The 20,928-nt window shown below is 44.7% G+C and overlaps 1 protein-coding gene and 1 pseudogene across 1 annotated transcript in view; both read left to right on the forward strand.

Annotated features, from left to right (window-relative positions):
• The first annotated feature begins 11,754 nt into the window (after positions 1-11,754).
• On the forward strand, positions 11,755-12,336 carry LOC127674046 (60S ribosomal protein L9-like; annotated as a pseudogene).
• Positions 12,337-17,315: 4,979 nt separating this feature from the next.
• The window catches only part of Ppp1r14c (protein phosphatase 1 regulatory inhibitor subunit 14C), a 100,272-nt gene continuing 96,659 nt past the window's right edge, over positions 17,316-20,928 (forward strand). The window contains exon 1 of the mRNA XM_052169706.1: positions 17,316-17,746. Coding sequence (XP_052025666.1) covers positions 17,444-17,746 — 303 coding nt within the window. The 5' untranslated portion in view covers positions 17,316-17,443. The remainder of the gene's footprint in view (positions 17,747-20,928) is intronic.

Consider the following 20,928-nt stretch of genomic DNA (forward strand, 5'->3'; position numbering starts at 1 on the left):
ATATTTTTACGATAGTTGCATAGGTGTCCTAGCATATCCCTCTGGCATACTGAAATGCTGAGTCCTTCCACCAGCATGTCTCCCAGCTGGTGCTCCTCTCAGGCCTTGATCACTATTTCACCCTGCTTTTGTTTTTTAAGCTTTCATGCCTGAGCAAGATCAGTCAGTATTTGACTCTCTGTCCTGGGTTTATTTTCCTTAATATAGCATCTACAGATAGTTTCACCTGTGTTGTTACAATTGATATGATTTCCTTTTTCTTGAAGCCTAAAGAGTATTATATGTTCACAAACACACATTTTCCTCATCCATTGATGTATCAATAAATGATTAGATTGATTCCTTATGCTGACTGTTATGAATAGTATTGCAATTATCATAGGGACACAATCTTTGACATTTGGATATTCATTTATGCCCTTTTTTAGTTCTGGGGCTTAAACCCAGAACATCACACATACTGGGCAAGAGCTTCATCACTGAGCTATAGCTGTAACACGGGGTTTCTTTTTTTCTTTTCTTTTTTTCTTTTAGATACATACCCAGGAGTGAGCTTCCTGGCTCATATGGTAGGTTCCAATTTTAATTTTCTTAACAGATCATCATAGTGTTTTCCATAATGACTGTTCTTATTTGCATTCCTGCCAACAATGTGATGTTGTGCCCTGTTTTTCCTACAACCTTTGCCAAAATGTGCCTTTCATCTTTTTGCTTTGTGAGAAAAGATCTCACCGTATAGCTCAGGCTGGGCTCCGTCCTGGGGGAATGCTGGGTTTACAGGTGACTGGCAACAGGCCTGCTTCCTTGACTGATAACCATGCTAGCAGGTATGATTTGCATTTTTAGATGAAATGATGTTGAACTATTTGTATCTCTCCTGCAGAATTTCTAGTTAATACTTTGCCTGTGTTTTACTGAGCTGTGTGCTAGAACATTGAGTCCCCTGTATTCTTTTTGCTATTGACCCCTTAGCATGTGCATAGCTTATAGATATTTTCTCCTCTTCCATAGGGGTCGCTTTGTTCATTAATTCTTTTGCAATGCGAAAGATTTTTAGTTTAATGAATCCAGTTGTCTAGTTTGGCTTTTTTTTTTCCTGAGACAGCGTTTCTCTGTGTAGCTCTGTCTGTCCTGGAAGTCACTCTGTAGACCAGGCTGGCCTCGAACTCAGAAATCTGCCTGCTTCTGCCTCCCAAGTGCTGAGATTACAGGCGTGCACCACCACCACCTGGCTAGTTTTGCTTTTGTTACCTGTGATATTCAAACGTTATTATCTAAATAAGTGTTCCGATTTTCTCATGTTTTCTTTGAGTAGAGCTTCATAGCTTACATTTACACCTTCTATTAGTCTACCACCCTGGCTGCAAGGTCAGGCACCGGGAGCATGCCCTGGGGGAGGGGAAGGGGGTTTCAGCATCAGGCTCTGCATTCCTAACTCCTTCCAATTCATATTCTTCTTATCCTAAAGTAAAAGTTTATCTAATTCTTATTTTATTTTTATTTTATTTATGTGTACTTAGCTTATGTGTATGTGCCTGTATGTATGTATATGTACCAAATATGTGCAGTGCCTGAGGAGGCCAGAAGAGAGGTGTCAGATACTCTGAACTGGAGTTAAAGATTGTTGTAAGATGCTATAAGGTTGCTAGGGACTGGGCCTGGGTTCTCTTCAAAGGCAGCCTGTATTCGTAAACCCCTGACCCATCTCTTCAGCTGAGCCCTCCCTGCAACTCATCCTCTGAATGTAGGAGATGGTTTTGGGGACACCTTGACTTCTTTCCTCCACACTTAGTGAGTTCTACACAATGACCGTATATTTTATTTTGGAAGGTGGCATCGCTTACCACAGGGAATCACAGCGAATGTGATTTGGTTTGTATTTCCAAGGCTTACTCTGGGCCAGGCCCCATGATACAGACTCATACTCATGATTTCAATGAATCTTTCTAACACCACGTGAGATACTATATTTACATCGGTTTTCACATGAGAAGACTAGAGATTGGGAAACCATCTTCCCCAGATCAACTAACTACAGAATGATGGATCCCAGACTCAAATATAGGTCTACCTGACTGCCCAGCCTAGTAAAGACTACTGCATCAGTTAGGGTGTTTATTTGTTTGTTTGTTTGTAACAATAAATGTATCTGGTTTTATATATGTCAAGAAAAGCCCCGAAAACAGAACTTGGAAATACTCATCAAACCGTGCAAATGTGTCTTGCAGCCCTTATTCTTGCCTCTTTGTTGAGAGTGGGGAGCAAACCGTATGACTCGGTCTCATAACTTATCACAGGGTAGAGACGGCTAAGCACTCATGCAACATCTGAGCTTGCTTTTCCTCCCTGGACACACAGCTGAACTGAGTCCCAGGTCCTTCTGCCATTCGGAATGGCCCAATAATATTGTGCAGAACAGATACATGTCATCTCCTGCTTGGCCCGTGATAACGTACCCTGTGCTGTCTTCTGAGCTTTGTGTCTCCTGGTGACTCGATTTCAGCACCCAGGACGACCCTCAAGTGACCTGAACTTGAGCATGAAGGCTTGATGACACAGAGCTTCCAGGCACAGACTTTTAAATGGAGACAGGCTGTTGATCTGTCTGAATTAATAGGCGAGCGAGGGATGAAGACCCACCATGGAGGAACTGGTATGCATTTTGGGCATCTGCTGCAGCACTTAGCTTGCGCTGATGAACAGTTACTGACAGAGCAGCAGATGCAGGAATAGAGCATGAGATACCCGGGCCAGACGGAGGCAAGCACGGCATGGAACCTGGGCACACTCTGCCAATGCTGATGCTTATGTCCCAGACAACAAATGCAGTCATTCAAGGTTTCCTGACATCACTTAATGCCAAAAGGGCCAGCTATGTAGCCTAGCTATAGCCCGTCCATAAACACGATTCACGTATTACATTGCCAAATCAGGTTTGCTAATGGTCTCCATTAGCTAAGTTCCCTAGATACCATTCTCCTTACACATATGCATGCCGAAATTTGTTAAGACCTTGGATGTTTGGTGAAAGCAAGCCATTGGTCTTGATCCTACAAATATGATCCCTGGCCTTATTCTTAAATGTCTCTGAGATGTCATTTCTTTTCTGAATACTCTGGGTCTAGGGGACATGTCTCAAAAGATGGTGTTTACAGCAAGCAGACACTTTAGTCTTTCAATGAAGCTCAGTTAGTCAGTTGTGAAACACTCAGGGTCCCTTCTAATTTGTTGTAAACACTCAAGGCTGAGGAAGACAAGCTTGAATTCTCTGTTGTTCTTACAACACTATTCATACCCCGTTCACAGTGTGAAGCCGGAGGATTGCTGGGTCTTGACTGGCTGGAACCAGCCTTGTTTTACCTCAGAACAGGCTGAGACTGAGAAACAGATTTGCTTTGTTTTTGAAACAGCATCTCATTCGCTAGCCCAAATTAGCTTGTGCTTTCCTATGTAGCCCAGGATAGGCTTGAACTTAAGTTCATTTTTGCCCAGGCTTCTCAAGTGCTTAGATTACAGGTATCAGCAATGATGCCTGATTCTGAAAAAAATCAAACTTATGAGAAAGGCTGTTAAGGGATAGAAGCCGGATGTAGAGACACATGAGTGGCAGTGACAAAGAGGTCCGGTCTGCAGAGGCCCATGGAACCTTCCTTGTCTAGATGCGATGAGTATATATTGGGCTTGCATATGGGGGACTTTGTACACATGAGAATCACGTTGACGAGATGCCACATGACGCGTGGCTACAGCAGCCTGCTGCTTTCACAAGTTCAATTTGCCAGGTGTTCTAGTTTCGTTTCTGTTGCTGTGATTTAAAATAAAACAAAAACAAAAACCAAAAAAACCCCAAAAAAACAAAACGAACAAACAAAAAAACCCCCGAAAAGGTCAACCAAAAACCTCAAATAAACAAAAAAACCTAAACAAACAACCTCCTCCAAAAAAAAAAAAAAAAAAAAAAAAACAGCAACCCAGCTCCCTGTGTTCTAGTTTCCTTTCTGTTTCTGTGATAACAACCCAGGGAAGAATTTAGTTGGCTTCCACTCCAGGTCACAATCCATCGCTGACAGAAACCAGAGCAGGACCCAGGCAGTAACCGAGGCAGAGACCATTGAAGACGCTGCCTTCGAGTCTGCTCACTGGCTCCTGTTCAGCTAGCTTTCTTACACATCCCAAGCTCAGCTGCTCAGGGACAGAACTAGCCATAGCGGGGTTGGGCTCTTCTCCGTCCAGCGTCTATCAAGACAGTGTTACAGACATGGCTCTAGCCAGTTGAAGGAGAGAATACTTCATTTGTGGCTGCTTCTTCTTCTTCTTCTTCTTCTTCTTCTTCTTCTTCTTCTTCTTCTTCTTCTTCTTCTTCTTCTTCTTCTCCTCCTCCTCCTCCTCCTCCTCCTCCTCCTCCTCCTCCTCCTCCTCCTCCTCCTCCTCCTTTTTCTTATTCTTCATCTTGAGTGAGTCGAGATTGTATCAAGTTGTCAGTAAAAATTAACCATGGCAGCAGGTTGCCTTCCAAACTTATGCCGCATCACTGCAAGGTGGTTCAAGGATTAAGCAGTGGTTATAAATAAAGCCCTTAAAACACTGTGTGGTATTCAGAGCTTCTGGGCTGATACCCACTTATCAGTGACTGCATTCCATGTGTGTTCTTTTGTGATTGGGTTACCTCATTTAGGATGATATTTTCCAGTTCCAACCATTTGCCTAATAATTTCATGAATTCATTGTTTTTTAATTGCTGAGTAGTATTCCATTGTGTAAATATACCACATTTTCTGTATCCATCCAAGATACAACTCACATATCAATCATTCCCAAGAAGAAGGAAGGAGAGGGTCCTGGTCCTGGAAAGCCTTGATGCAGCATTGTAGGGGATTGCCAGGACAGAGAAATAGGAGGGGGTTGATTGGGGGACAGATTGAGGGAAGAGGGCTTATGGGACTTATGGGGAGGGGCGATCCGGGAAAGGGGAAATCATTTGGAATGTAAACAAAGAATATAGAAAAAAGAAAAAAGAATTACTTATGGGCTGGAGAGATGGCTCAGAGGTTAAGAGCACTGACTGCTCTTCCAGAGGTTCTCAGTTCAAATCCCAGCAACCACATGGTGGGTCATAACTATCTGTAATGAGATATTATGCCCTCTTGTGGTGTGTCAGAACACAGCTACAGTGTACATTAAATAAATAAATAAATAAATAAATAAATAAATAAATAAATCTTTTAAAAAAACACTGGGTGTTATTTTGCCAGGGTCTTATAAGGATTGTCATCATGACTGCAGTAGTAGTATTAATATTTCCCTTAAATATTGACTTTCAGCATATTGAAGTGATTCTTAATGCCTTTTTCTTAATAAGCCAAACAAAAAAAGAGTATGAAATCATTATAGCTTATAGAGATAACTTTTTTTTTTTGGTCCAAATGGCATTTGGTGTTTAAATGTCTTTATTTTTAAATTAACATATATGGTCATGAATTTATTCATTATATTTGATGCTTGCCAAATGTCATGCTAAGTACTAGGAATTCTAATACAATAAGCCAAATCCATTCAGCATTTTTTTTCTTCTGAGGTCTTAATGGTATAAATCATGTGTTAAAATAATTTTTTGTCTCTAGCTCCACATATTTTCTTCAGAAACCATTTTAAATCTCTGAGCTTTGACAAGCTGTCTCAGACATGTCAACTGAGGTCCAAGGGCCACACATGCTCCATCAAGGCTATGAACACAGTTTGGCTGTAGAGGATACTTATTCATGTGGTAATGTCAAAAGTTTGGACACCCCTGACTTCTTGTCACCTTTAAGGTCCTTTGAAACATTTAAAAGATTATTACAATATTTATTTAGCTTGTGTGTGTGTGTGAGTGTGTGTATGTGTGTGTGTGTGTGTGTGTGTGTGTGTGTGTGTGTGTTGAGGGGTACTCATGCCGTAGTACATATGTGGAGGACAGAGGACAACTCTTAAGATCCAGCTCTCTCCTTCCACCATGAGGTCCCGGGGTTTGAACTCAGGTCATCAGATCAGGCTTGGGCAGTATCTGACTTTACTCACTGGCCCAGGACCTTTTAAATCACGTATGTTAATTATCTAAAATGTTGGGCTCCATTCTGCCATTTCCATACACGTATGCAATGCACTTTGGTCACACGTGTTCTGTTCCTAGCGGCCCCTCTCAGTGAGCTCTGCCTTTTACAGGCCCTTCTTTAACATCCTCTGGGGCACTCACGAGGTCCAGGGCTCAGTTTCGATTAATTAAGGCTGACTTTCCCTGCATTTGTGTGGGAAACCGTTCCCTGTAGAAGTCAGCCACCTAGAAGCCATGCCTTCTGCGGAGAGCAGTGTTTCCAGTGGCGCTGCCTCCCACACTGCCTGTTACTGTCTTATTAGGAACCGTCGTGGCTGGCAAACATGGATGCCCACAGTTGTGATTCCTTGATGGGCCTGGACAGAGAGAGCCCCAGAGCTTTTACCACACGAAGACCTAAGCAGCCCTGGAAGTAATTCAAGGGTCTTTTGACAGTTTGTGTGTGCATGTGCATGTGTGTATATGTGTGTGTGTGTGTGTGTGTGTGTGTGTGTGCAGCCTCGTCTCATAGTAGTTTATTCCAGTTGGAAGCTGATACCGTTCTGGGAGATCAGAACGATTGATGGCCTTGAAGTGATAGAGCAAAAGGAGATGCAGGAAGGTCAGGTGTGTGAAAAACTTTCAGGCCCTTCAAGGAATCACAAGGACAGTGCTGGTGGGTGGAACAGAAGAGCAAGAGATGTCCCAGAAGGTCCCAAGAGGGACCCAGTGCACTCACACACAGATTAGCCCCGGGGACACTGACCAGCCCAGAACTGCCTTTCAGGTTCAGCACTTGCAGATGACCTAACTTATGACCCCCGTGTGGCACCTGGCTTGTCCCGTGCCTGCCTGCTTGACTTTAAAGGACAAACCAGAGGATGCTACACAATAAGAAAAGGAGCTTCTTCGAGTTTCTCAGAAAGACTGGATTTCTTGGATCACGAAAATCACGCGTCTCCTTGAGGTTTCCTTTCTGGACCCAATGTCCGTGTTCCCATTGTGGCTCTGATATGTGCAAGGGACAGTTTGGAGACGTCTCGAGCCTCCCACTCGTTCATCACACTCTGGTGCGTTTCTGGGTTTTTCAGTCTAAAACCTCTGTCTCAGTTCCTGAGTGCTCAGACAGCCAGAGGGCATCTGTGGAATATTTTATAATCTCTCTCTCTCTCTCTCTCTCTCTCTCTCTCTCTCTCTCTCTCTCTCTCTCTCTCTCTCTCTCTCTCTCTCTCTCTGTGGGTTATACTGTCAGGGCAGAGGACACGCCCCCTTACACACACACACATACACACACACACACATCCCACATTCCCAGGGCTTCTTACCTTGCTGCCTACCCTGTGGACACTGTATTGCGACTTGCTTCATTTTCTAGGCTGATCCATTTTTGTCGTATTATGACAGCAGTGTTATCATTTGATCTGTTTTTCGTGCAGTATGTATTTGACATACTGCAATAGAGGTTTTTTTTCCTGTTATCTGGAGCATGGAAACGGGAGGAGAATTATTTACATTTTAACACATTATGATTTCTAAGGATCAAAGTAACCCCACATGCAAGATTGTGACAGATTATTCTCTTAGGTATTTTTTTTAAAAAATTGTTTGTGAACTTTATTCATACATGTAATGTATTTTGATCAAATCTACCTCCTGTGACTTCCCACCCAACTCCTCCTCCTATCTTTCCACCATTTTCCATCCAAAGTTAATACCCCACCCCTCACTGTTGGTATTACAGATAATAGGCATAAATTAATACATCTGGAAAGAATTTGGGGTGGGAAGAGGAGTGTGCTAAGGGTTGAACCTAGGACCTAGCAAATGCCAGGCAACTAAACACTCCATTATTAAGCTACAGTTCCAGCAACAAATAAATTCTCTATTTCTTTAGTTATCTTTCCTTCCCTTCCCCCTCCCCCTTTCCCCGTCCTTCTTCCTTCCCTCTCCCTTGTCTAAGTATCCTCCTTCTCTGAGGATCAAGCCCAGGGCGTTAGCATACACTTTGCAGGAGCTCTATCACAGAGCCACACTCCCAGCCCTCCTTCTCTTTCTCTAGAATGTAATCATCCTTGAAGGTAGATGTGGGCATCCAGGTTGGATGGAAATGTATTTGAATGTGTTGGAAGTTGGATTACCAGGGTAGTGTGTTGAAAAGTGGGACCTTCAAGAGGTGATTGGGTCGAGACAGCTCTCTGATCATCATGACTGGGTTAATATACTCAGAGATCAATGGGTTGGTTGATTGGTTATTAGGACTGTCATAAAACTGAGCTCACCCTGGTTGCTCGATCAGTCTCCTGGGTGATGTAGGCAGTGATCGCTACCGTGCTGTAAGGCAGGTGGGAGGCCATCACCAAATGCTCTTGGACCTTCCAGCCTCTAGAACGCGAGTGGAATAAACTTGTGTCAAAGCAGTAAGGGAAAATGGACTAAGGTAGTTGTCCTGCAGGGTTGTTGAAAAAAATTGTGAGATAACACCTGCCTAAAAACTAATAGGTGTTGGTGATGGGCAGCTTGTGGTATCATTAGGCCCAAACTATTGTAAACCTAGGTCATCTGAGGACAGAACTGAGGACATTGCACAGGACTTTTCTACCCTGAACTGAACATAGGCCTATTTCTTTGAGGAATGCATACGTAGAGGAATGCATTTGGGAGGTCTTAAAAATCTCCCAAATCTAACTATAGGCTGTAGTAAGAGGTTTCTTCCACTTTCATTAGCAGTAGTCATGGAGTTCTGGCTTCTAATTGAACATTCCAGTTCTTCAGATAATTGATATTGGGGGTATCAGGTCTTTTACAAGCACCCAGACATCCCTCCACTGGTATGTACCCTGTAATAGCATTTGGTAACATGCAATGATTCTGTCAGACATAGATCCACATGGGGTGCTGACTTTTAGAACAAGGAGCCTACACAGTCCTCTGTCATATATAGTTGTCATATGGTGACCACATGATGTCAGTGGGAAGGTTCACATCTTTCTGGGTCATTAGGATCGCTGGTATTTTAATGAAAGATCTTCAAACAAGAAATTAAAACCAGTGTTTCATTCTCTTAGGCTGGAGGGCAATGCTTAATTCCTTTTGCTATTATTATAGTTATTAAAATTTATAAGCCATTTACAATTACAAAATGAGACTGCAGTACAATATGATTCAGGGCGCGGCTCCCAAACTGGTTCTGAGTGGCTTGCTATAGGACCATAGTGACATAAATACACAAACAGGAGTAGATATTTATGGGTTTTGAGGAATTTGACTGTGTCACTAGACTTAGGACAGGATTTAAGCCAGTCAGAACATTGTCAGACATGACTCGCAGCGACACCAGCTACATGTGAGCTGTAACTACAAGACCACACATGGCTGTGCAGAGAATCTGGAGAAAACAGAACCAGGCCATGCCCGCCTTAGGGGTGGCTTTGAGTGTCATTCCTACTTTGCAGCTGTGGCAAGAGAGAGAGAGAGAGAGAGAGAGCCCCCAGTGCGCCTGCGTGAGGTTACAGAGTCAGAGTTACAATCTGACTCTCCACTGGCCTCCTCAGACACTGCTCACAGCAGTGTATTTAGAAAGCTAAGGTTAATGCCAAACGAAAAGGAGAGTATAGATTCCATTCAAGGGTAGGACCTTGGGAGAACTGGGAGACAGTTGTCTCTTTGTTCATTATGGAAATATAACTAAAGTCATGGGAGTGTCCCTCTGGAGGGAGGACTGAGGCTCCCTGTGACCTGAAACCATTTCCACTGTGTTGGGGCCTGTGCTAGGGAGAGACTAAAACAAACCCGAATTTCTCTTCCGCTCTCTTATCTGCCTTTTCTTCCCCCCCCTTCTCTTCCCTCCCGTCCCCCTCTTCTTTCCTTGTCCATGCCCTGGTACTGGGGATTGAACCTAGCACCTCATGACCATTTGGCAAGCACGTTCTACCTCGGAGCTAAATCTCCAGCTTTAGATCTGAACTTTTCCGTATCTGTCTTGAAGAATCAGAAAAAAAAAAATAGTGTGTAGACAGGCCCACCCGTTCATTGGTTTGTGGCACTATCATGTGTTAATCCTTGTGCTTATTCTTGAAGGCACTCACAACAATTAGCTGTGCCATGGTCTCTAAGAGCCTTCAATTGAGTGGGAGAGGCAGATGACCACCAAACTCTGTCATTAATGAGAGAGAGGGGGCATTGTTTGTCTCACAGTTATAGGACGTAGAAATATCAACAGAGAGCTCCAAACTCTCTGTCCTCATGAATAATCTGCTGGAATAATATGCCAATAAACACACACACACACATCATATATATATATACACACACACACACATATATATATATACACACACACACACGCACACACATCATATATATATACACACACACATCATATATATATACACACACACATCATATATATACACACACACACACACACACACACACATACATACATACACACACATGTATATTTATATGTATATATATATGAACTTCCAAGCAGATAAAAGAAAGAGGGAAAAAAAGAAAGAAGTCCAGGGCCAGAGGGTATAGAGGCAAGGCCTGTCTGGTGAAATGACATCTGAGCAGAGACTGGGTCATATCAAGCCCTCCCCCTGGTGACATGTGATAGACATGGATGCCGGCCATGGCCAAGGATGAAATCAGGATCTCACTTAGAGCAAGATAGTGAGGAAGGACTGAGGGGGAACAAAGGGGATGGCAAGGGAACCTGGGGAAGGGACAGGTCAGAATCACAGGAGAAAGCAGGCTTGATGTGTTTCCTGGTGAGAGTCGTGTGGGCGGGGATGTTGAGAGGACACTAAAACAGAGCAAGAGCCCGCTCAGGACAAGCCTGTGCACAGGGCCACGTTGTCCTGCACTGAAGGGAATGGAAACTCCGGGAGGCATTGTCAGCACAATTTCAGTCAGCACAACATGATCAGATTTGCATTTAACAACCTCTGTGGGGAAGCAACGGGCAATAATAGAAGGACGGTATTCAGGAGGGAAAGACTGGAATAGACAGATGAGGAAAGGGGAGAGATCTGGGAGAGACAAAGACAAACCACCAAATCATTAGGATTCACATACTGATTAGAGGCTGGGTTTGAACCCAGGGCCTTATGGACCTTAGACAAATGCTATACCACTGAGACACACATTCCAGCACCTCTCTCTCTTTCACGGCACCTCTGTCTGGAAGGATGTTGCACATGATCTGTGTCAGTTCCTTGGGGTCAAAGTTGCTTGCTAGATTGTTTAATATTGGTGGAAGAAACCTCCAAGTGACTCAGTAACCAACCTGGACAGAAGAAGAGCCGGGCTGCACCTTAGAGGCCTGCTCTGTCAACAAAAGCACCAGGCATGCTCTAGTCTCTATACGAGTGCACTGGGATACCAGTTCAGTAAGTTGCAACCCTGATTCTTTAATCTTAAGAGAGCAGGATAGATGGTCGACTCTGAAATGTTAGAGTGGATCACACGCGATAAGAAGGAATGGTGTCTGTGCATAGACATTTGGGCCATGAAAAAAGCAAGTTGCTTATTGTGATGGAGGTTTTAAAAATTATTTGAAAAACATTGGGTTGAAAAGCCTTCTACATTGCTGAGAATATCTGGCCCCAAACATTCCCTATACAGTTTTGGGCTTTCTCTATTAATAAATTGATAGCATTGCCCCATCTACCTTGAGAATGAAGACCATTCTCAGCCATCCTACTGTCGACATCCCAGAAAATGTAAACATCAGTCTGAAGTGGCACACAGTCATTGGGCAGGGCCCCAGGTGAACTCTGTGGAGGGGCATCAATCATATCAATGTAGAGCTGAGTCTTCTCAGAAAGAAAAAGAAAAGGCTCTGGGTTGGTAAATGGTGGGGTAACAGAAAGGAACTGGCCACTGTTCGAACCATCTGCAGTCATGTTCAGAACATAACCAAGGGTGTTACACTGGCCTTCCGATACAAGATGAGGTTTGTGTGTTCTCACTTCCCCAGCAATGTCATTGTTATTCAGGAGAATGGGTCTTGGGTTGAAATCCGAAATTTCTTGGGTAAGAGATGCATCGGCAGGGTTCCGATGAGGACAGGTGTTGCTTGTTCTGTCTCTCAAGCCCAGAAGGGTGAATTAACCCTTGAAGGAAGTGATATTGAACTTGTTTCAAATTCAGCGGCTCTTATTCAGAAAACTAAAACAGTTAAAAACAAGGATGTCAGAAAGTTTTTGGATGGTACCTATGTGTCTGAAGAAGGTACCGTGCAGCAGGCTGAAGAGTGAGGCTTCAGTTTCCTAGCTCCAGAAACAAGATCTTGATCACAGGTACAATTTGGGCTCTTTGAGGACAATAAAGGACTTATATATTGAAAGAAATTGATAAAAGGACTCATCTATCCTAAATATATTTACCCAGTGCCTCTGCACTGAATGTCTGTGCTGTCCATCTGGGGCTGGGACCTGAGACCCACTGAGACCCCAGTCCTATTGTGGGGTGTCCATGGCAGTTAAGTGGTAGTAAAAGTGTCAGGGAGCTGTGGTCTAGGCACAATGACAGCACTGCCCGAGGACCACCACAACCTTAACCAAAGCCCATCTCTGCAATGGTACCTGTTCCACATCTCCCTGACTGGGGGGCTGTCATCACACTTGCTGTTGGTTGCTGTGCCCAAGAATTATTTCTACAAAACAGCATGTGCAATATCTCCTATCCTCCTTGTAGAATTCCCTCCCTCCTGCAACCTCTTTGAGTCTGCCTACATGTATTTCCATTCACTGCTATTCCAAATGAACTCATCATCTTCGAAGGATCTATTTGCTGTGTGGGCTGACGTGAGCATAATGAGTAAGGGTTAGGTCATGTGTATAGCTGGGAATCATCTATCTCAAAAGGAAAAAGAGCTCGCAAGAGCCGCTGACAGGCAGCAACAGATAGGCAGCTAAGAGCAGGAGAGTGTTGGCACAGGGACCTCGGAGGAGAAGGCTTAGAGATCAAAATCACCCAATGAGGCAAGGGTCAAATTCCTACAGAGCTGAAATGCTAGCAAGGACTCCTGTGACAGAGGTTAGCTTGCAACCTTGTTAAGGGCCCTTCCAGGTGATAGCCAAACTGTGGAGGAGAAGACAGACAAGGGGGAAAGGATGACCCTTACAGCAGAGAAAAGGGGGGAAGACAAGAGCCCTTGTCTAGACAGAAGCATAACTTCTTCCAAAGACAAACTTGAACAGAGAGGGACAAGATAGTCTATGAGCTGGAGTCACTAGACTAGGAATGACCTTTACACAGTGTTAAAGCTGTGCAACCCCACCCCATGCCACCTCCACACCGTTCGTCTTGTATGGGTAGTCAGGGAAGGACTTTTGTGGAGGCAAAATTTTAGACTTGTGATTAATGACTACTGATATTTATGCAAGTAATAGCTGGCTTCGTTTTGGAGTGTCTCACTGCATTATAGAATCAAAAAGGCTTAGAGTTAGAAAAAGTTCGAAACAGATGACACAGAGATCAAAAGAAAATCTACACTAGTATACTAGGAGTGTCACTGTTGTCATTAGTTTTATTCTGAGAACTGAAAATATTCTGCATAATGGATAGAGACCCAAAGTACAGATTGGGTTTCTTCATTGTTTAAGGTGAAAACCAGACTAGAGAGCCACTATTTGCCTGACTATCACACCCCTGAGAGAATGAAGATATACACACCTCTATTAACTTCCCCTCTGTGTGTGTGTGTCTGTTCTTTCTCTCTGTTTCTCTGTCTCTGTGTGTGTCTGTTCTTTCTCTCTGTTTCTCTGTCGCTGTCTGTGTGTGTCTGTTCTTTCTCTCTCTTTCTCTGTCTCTCTGTGTGTGTGTCTGTTCTTTCTCTGTTTCTCTGTCTCTCTGTGTGTGTGTCTATTCTTTCTCTCTGTTTCTCTGTCTCTGTCTGTGTGTGTCTGTCCTTTCTCTCTGTTTCTCCGTCTCTGTCTGTGTGTGTGTTTGTTTCTGTGTCTCTGTCTGTCTGTCTGTCTGTCTCTGTGTGTGTGTGTGTGTGTGTGTATATGTGTGTGTGTGTGTGTGTATGTGTGTGTGTGTGTGTTCCTTTCCACACACAGCTTGTGTGGCGGTCAGAAGACAACGTACAGAAGCTGGTTCTCTCTGTCCATCACGTGGGTTCCAGGGATCCAAGAAATCAGATCATTGGGCAGGGCAGCAAGTGTCTTTACCTACTAAGCCATCTCGCCAGCCCAAGCATTTAAACATCTTATTACTGGCATTATTACTCTAGGTAAGAATGCTATGTTTAAGTTTGTGGCCTTAGGCTATAATCATAACATCCCCAAGGGGGATCACCAGGTGTCATGTAATTATGATGATATCAAGTCTCTGAGAAGTAAAGAAATTTTCATCTGAGCATAACTATTAATACAGCATCCGCTTCCCTGGGAGGGCAAAGAATGTGCAGAGCCTCATATTAAAAATTCTATCTAACTTCAGACATAAAGATCATATTCAGATAAAAGAACTATATGATTCCAGAAAACAAAAACACCTTGACCCAAGTCAAACATCCGAGGGAGTAAAACACCCAAAAGAAGGAAACAAAGTTTCCTCTCCCCCCTCAGTCTCTCTCTGTGTATGTGTATACATACACATATATAATGTGTATGTCTATACAATAGAGATGTGAACAATTCTCAGTTTTGCCTTCTTTGGGTGTGGAGACTGGGCCCAGGGCCTTGCCAGTGTGAGACAAGCACTCTCTAAAGCTAAGCAGCAGGCTTAACTAGTTAAGCTAGTTAAGCCTGCTAGCTTAACTAGTCATCTTAGCAAAAAGGACCCAGCTTGGAGAGAACTGCTTTATTCCCTTACAGGTCACCTTTGTCGTTGGAAATATACAAAGCTATATTTGAAGTGTCTGTAGAGACCGGGGTGTGGAGGTTTATGTTTTCAAGAATGGAATGAGCATGTGGTTGGGGAACTAGGATGGTGGAGTTCACTTCCAATGTCAGTTAAGTACTGGTCAAAAAAAATGTGTTTCTAGAGAGAGGGGCACTGAGTTAGTTCAAGGCCCACTTGTAAGTTCGAGGGACTCATGAGGGGATCGTAGGCTATGCAGAGAACCTATCTACTTACCCAAGATTTTTCCACAGGTCCCATGGTTGTCACCTGTTCCTGTGGTGACACTTGCAGTCTCAAGTGAAAACTGAGTTTAACCACCGCAGACAAAACGTCCCATGCAGAAAGAAAAGAATTGACTAAAGAATTCTTGAGAAAGAACTTTGTGAATTTTCATGATTTCTTTGAAGCCCTTCCCAAATGACTGACTTCATTGTCCGAAGTTTCAGAGCAGGGAGCGGGAGTTTCCCACTGCTCCATGCCTCCAGATGCCAGCAGTCTTCAAAATAATTAGTATTGTAGGGTTTCAGCACTGGATGGACCCAGACAGAAACGTTGTATAGTTTCTCCTTCCTTCACCAGTAACACTTCAGTTGTTTCTGTTCTGAAATTAAGCTCTGGTTCGTGCAATTGGTTGAAGCTGGTCCTGAGAAGTTGTAAGGAACCAGCTGTCTGGAAGGAGGCCGAGCTCGTTGGGGTTGGGGTGAGGGCACAGTTGAGCTCTGAGCTCCCTTCACATCCTCCTTGTTGATTTTGTGAAGATGCATCTCTTGGCTGTGGTTTCTTGGATTTCAGATAGTCGGACATATCCTGTAAGGCAGTCAGAGGTCAATGACGAATAGAATGGCAGATGTCTCCAGAGAATCTGTGTCCTTTATCTCTGACAGGTTCTAGGTTGGAAGGAAAATTCAACCAATTGCGCTCCGGGCCTATTCTTTCTACCGAGATCTGACCTTTTAGTTTTGACCCTTCTGGCAAGAGTTCTAGGCCTACCTCAGCCACTGAATTACGTAAGACCTTCTAGAAGATCATTCATTTATTCTTTTTTAGGCCTGATGGTGTCCTCCCAATGAGCTGCTGGCATGGAACTCTGGGGAAATCACCTCACATCCTTTCTAGGAAAACCCCACTTGGGGGGGGGAACCAAAGATACCTGAGAATGTGGGTAGAACTGAAGTGGCAGCAGGTGATGCAGGGCCCTAGCTACTGGTTACTTCTTAATCCTCAGTGGAGAATCCCACCTAGACTTTCTCCTCTGTAGAAAATGCTCAGCCAAAGCTCAGTTGATGCTTTTCTTTCCTCTGAGAGTTTCAGGGAACAGTCACCAGCTTGTTTTCAACAGCTTAACTGTTGGTTCCTTCTCTCTGAATGCCTTTGTGGTTTCTCTCCGTTGTCTGAACAGAAATGAGTTGTTATGTACAGCAGGAATATGTTGGTGTCTCCCTGTAATTTTACACACACACACACACACACACACACACACACACACACTCATTTCTGTTTATAATTCCCCATCCCACCTCTTAGCCCTAAACGTTATAATAAGCTCATTCATTCGTGATTCTACTTGGTTGCACGCTGTTTTTCAAGTAAGCTAGTCAATGCAGATGCCTTCCTTGGGGGTGGGGGTGAGCGGGGAGAGGTTCTTTAGAACGGGCACTGGGAGGAAAGCAGGCTGAGCTTGGGAACACAACAAGACAAATGCGTAAATAGTCCAGGCCTTGATGGCTTTAGCCCCTCACCCTCTGGGCCCGCTCAGGCTTTCAGTGTCCAGCCAGGCGCTTGGTAAGAAAAAGGAAAACCCAGTCTGGGAGTAATTTCCCAGGCTTGGTAATTGCCTGATTGCACAAACATCGCCTCATCAATTTTCTTCCCAATCCGACAGAGGAAGTGGTATCTGTGGTGGTCACGGCGTGAATAGGAATGTGTGTTTAGAGCCTTGGGGTGGGGCCGAAGGAGAGGGGAGGAGACACTCCCAGCCTTCCTGAGAGAGCAGTGGCGAGAGGATCCTACAGCGCGGTCATTTCACAGGACCTTTACCCGGCGGGAGAGAGCTGATCCAGACAGAGGGAGTCCACAGATTTCGTGCGCCCCAAGGTTGATCAAGAAGCCCAGTCGAGGATGCCCGCATAGAGGACCGACTGTCCCCTGCCACCCAGACGACCCGGCGTGCACGCCAGTCTCCCCAACTGGACTACACAGCCCCTCGCGGGCCTGTCCCTGGGCACAGATTGAGGGCCTGTCCCTGGGCACAGATTCTCCACCTCGGACGGCTTCCAAGCTGGGGGCGGTCTCTGGGGCTGGAGCACCAGGGTCCTGGGAGGCGTCTTTAAGGCTTTGGTTCCCGCCCTCATCGCCCGCCCTCCTCCCTCCTCCCTCCGCGAGGATCCAGCGGCGAGGCGCGCGGAGCAGGTGCGGACCACCGTATGCGGCTGCCCGGGCTGCGGTGGTAGCGGCGCGGGGCGCTCGCCCGCCCCTTCTCCGGGACACTCTCAGGCTCCGACGCGCGGGGACATGTCGGTGGTGACTGGCGGCGGTGAGGCGGCCGGCGGGGCCAGCAGCGGCGGCGCGCGCGTCTTCTTCCAGAGTCCCCGCGGTGGCACCGGCGGCAGCCCTGGATCTAGCAGTGGCTCGGGCTCCTCAAGGGAGGACTCGGCGCCCGTGGCTACGGTGGCCGCCGCCGGGCAAGTGCAACAGCAGCAGCGACGCCACCAGCAGGGAAAAGTGACAGTGAAATACGACCGTAAGGAGCTTCGGAAGCGATTGGTGCTGGAAGAATGGATCGTGGAACAGCTGGGTCAGCTGTATGGCTGCGAGGTACCTGGACACTGACAGGGAGGGTCGGGACCTCTTCTGCCCCTCTGTGCCCACCCGGGAGTTTTCCGTGGCTCTGGCTCCCAGGTGCGCGCTGCCCCAGCTCCTGGGGAGCTTGTCGCTGCTTGATCTCTCCCCGGGGTGCCCTCTGGCGCCAGGGCACAGCGTTTGGGACACCCGCTGCCTGGGTTCTGCTGCCTAGTGCCTGGGAGAGCTGTAGGCTCCCTTGATGGCGTGGGAAGAGGGTTCCAGAGAAGCTCGATGCTTTCCTCCGTGTTCCCGGAGCTTGTCTGCACAGCTCTAACTATACCCAGTGGGACTCGCCTTGGGTGGCTCGCTTTGCCTGCGCCCTAATAGAGGCTGTAGAAAGGAGAGCATTTGGTAGATGAGGAAGGATCTTAAACTCCTGGAGTGGAGATGTTCTGGGGATCTCAGACTCCCCCTTAGCTCCTTAAATTGTACATCATAACCGTGAGATCAATGCTCCCTCTTTTTAAGCCACCTTCAAGGCGAGTCCTCAAGATTTATCCCCAAGGGGCTCACGTAGGGCTTTGTTGAAGCTTGGTCTCCTTCCCAAGCTCTGTGAAAACCACCGACAACCAGGCAACCCCCTAGAGTGCCTAGGCAGGTGGCACAAGTAGTACCCCTCAGATTTCCCTGCTCTGGATACCCAAGCTCCCCACCCCCCACCCCGCGCGCCCTGCCCCAACAGCACAGGTTTCCCCACTGTTCAGGGACTGAAGTTATGTACAGGCAGGTCTGACACACTTACATTTGATGGAGGGAGAAAAATGACCAAGGCCGAATGATTTCCCGAGAGTCTTTAGAAACAGGGCTCTCAACGAAGTGTTCTATTTCGGTTAGTGGAGAATAGTTTGGGAGGGTGTAAGCGTGGAGAAGATTAATAATTAAGAATGTGGTTTCCAAGTTGAAGCTAGATTTGTGTTCTTGTAACTATTGGGCTTTTGGGGGAAGGTAGGAGAAAGACAGATGAACTTACTGGCTTTACCAATCTATGTAGGCTATCCTATCTTCACATATTTTATGGCCTATTGTGCATATATATTTTCTTTAGCATTCATATTACACAAGACAACAGTATTCTCAATGCTGTCTATCGATGAATGATTACAATATAATGAAGCTTGACTGTATAAGCAATAAATTTGTAATAATATTATTTTCTAGTCTGGCTCTCACAAAAAGCCCACTTAGTTGCATAAGTAAAAATTGACAAAATGGAACATGGCCATGGTTCTTTTTTTTTTTTTTTTTTTAAATAGGAAGATGTTGAAACTCCTTAAAGAAACAATGTGTTTGATTTACATGAAATTCCTGTTGGATGAATGGATGTGTTCAGCCGGGGCCTCTATAGAGTACAATTAATTTTCTTTTATTTCCTGTTGGCTTTAATGGTCCATTTTGGGTTTGAGAAGGTTTGAGTTACTAGAGAAACTATTGTTGACATTAGCAGTGCTTCATTAGATGTACCCTGGGAAACCAGCACCAGCTCGACTGCTTACCCTGACAACTTATGTATTTTGCATAATCTGTAGAGTAATTGGTTGTGGGGCTTGGGAGTGGAACTTTGAATGTTCACTGCGCTGAACATGCAGTTTAGATCCAGAGTTCAAAGGGTAAATATGACCTTGAATCTTTTCCTTGTGTCTTTTTTTTTCCCCTTGAGCTTTTAGGTCTTTGACCATAACAAACAACGGGAGTGTTTGAATGGAGCTTTTGTGGTGAATTATATAAGATATTCTGCATACATTGAGGTGTGTCAATATTTCTCTTCTACTCTGTCAGGCAGAGGAGTGCTAGCAATTCACACTGTACCAATGGCAACTCTGCTAACTAGTAAAGAAACAGGTGGAGTACTAGACAGCCATGCACCGTCTCTTCCCATCTATTTCTCCACTGAGGGGGCTCTACTTTTAGTGGTAGTTCTCTCTCCTGAGTATCTTTCTTGTTCACCACTTCAAGTATTATCATCCTTTGGTTCATGAATGAGAAGGACCTACTCTGCCTTATAGCTTTGAACCTTATAAATATGAAGGCCAGAAAGTATCCTTTTAATATTTAAAATTGAACTTGGGAGGCAGAGGCAGGCAGATTTCTGAGGTTGAGGCCAGCCTGGTTTTCAGAGTGAGTTCCAGGACAGCCAGGGCTACACAGAGAAACCCTGTCTCGAAAAAACCAACCAAACAAACAAAAACAAAAAACAAACAAAAAAAAATGGAAATTGGTCATATCTTTCAGATGTTTATTGACACAGCAAGCCAACTGGCTAGCCTTCAAACTTCATACCAGTGGTGCCAGCGGATGGCCTGTGCTGTCTGCTGAGCTGGGTGTTGTAAGAACATGTACTTAATTTGAGAAGGATTTGGACCAGACAGATCAGCAGTTAGATGAGTTGTCCTTCTGCGGATGGAAAATAATTTTCTTTTGCAGGGCATAAAACATTTAATGTTGGGAAGGAAGGAAAAAGAAGAAATACATAGACTTGGCTGAGGTTTTTACATGAAAATTTGCAGAACCCAGTCAGTTTTGTTTGGAGAATAATGGAGTGGGCATTTGGAGAGCCCTGGTTCCATCCTAGGTGCTTTTAGGCACTTGGCATGTACCAGTTCATTTCCTTTTCACAGCAGTTCATTTCCCATTCACAGCAGTTCATTTCCCATTCACAGCAGTTCATTTCCCATTCACACCGGTTCATTTCCCATTCACACCAGTTCATTTTCTTTTCACACCAGTTCATTTCCTGTTCACAGCAATTCATTTCCCATTCACAATTCATTTCCCATTCACACCAACTTATTTCCTATTCACACCAACTCATTTCCTATTCACATCAAATTCATTTTTATATTCATACCAATTTATTCCCCATTCAGACCAAATTAATTTTCTGTTCACACCAACTTATTTCCTATTCACATCAAATTCATTTTTATATTCATACCAATTTATTCCCCATTCAGACCAAATTAATTTTCTGTTCACACCAACTTATTTCCTATTCACACCAACTCATTTTCTATTCACATCAAATTCATTTTTATATTCATACCAATTTATTTCCCATTCAGACCAAATTAATTTTCTGTTCACACCAATTCATTTCCTATTCACACCAATTCATTTCCCACTCACAGCACTCCAAAGATGAGAGGCCTCTTGCTGTC

The sequence above is a fragment of the Apodemus sylvaticus genome, chromosome 23 (assembly GCF_947179515.1).
Source record: "Apodemus sylvaticus chromosome 23, mApoSyl1.1, whole genome shotgun sequence".
NCBI lineage: Eukaryota > Metazoa > Chordata > Mammalia > Rodentia > Muridae > Apodemus > Apodemus sylvaticus.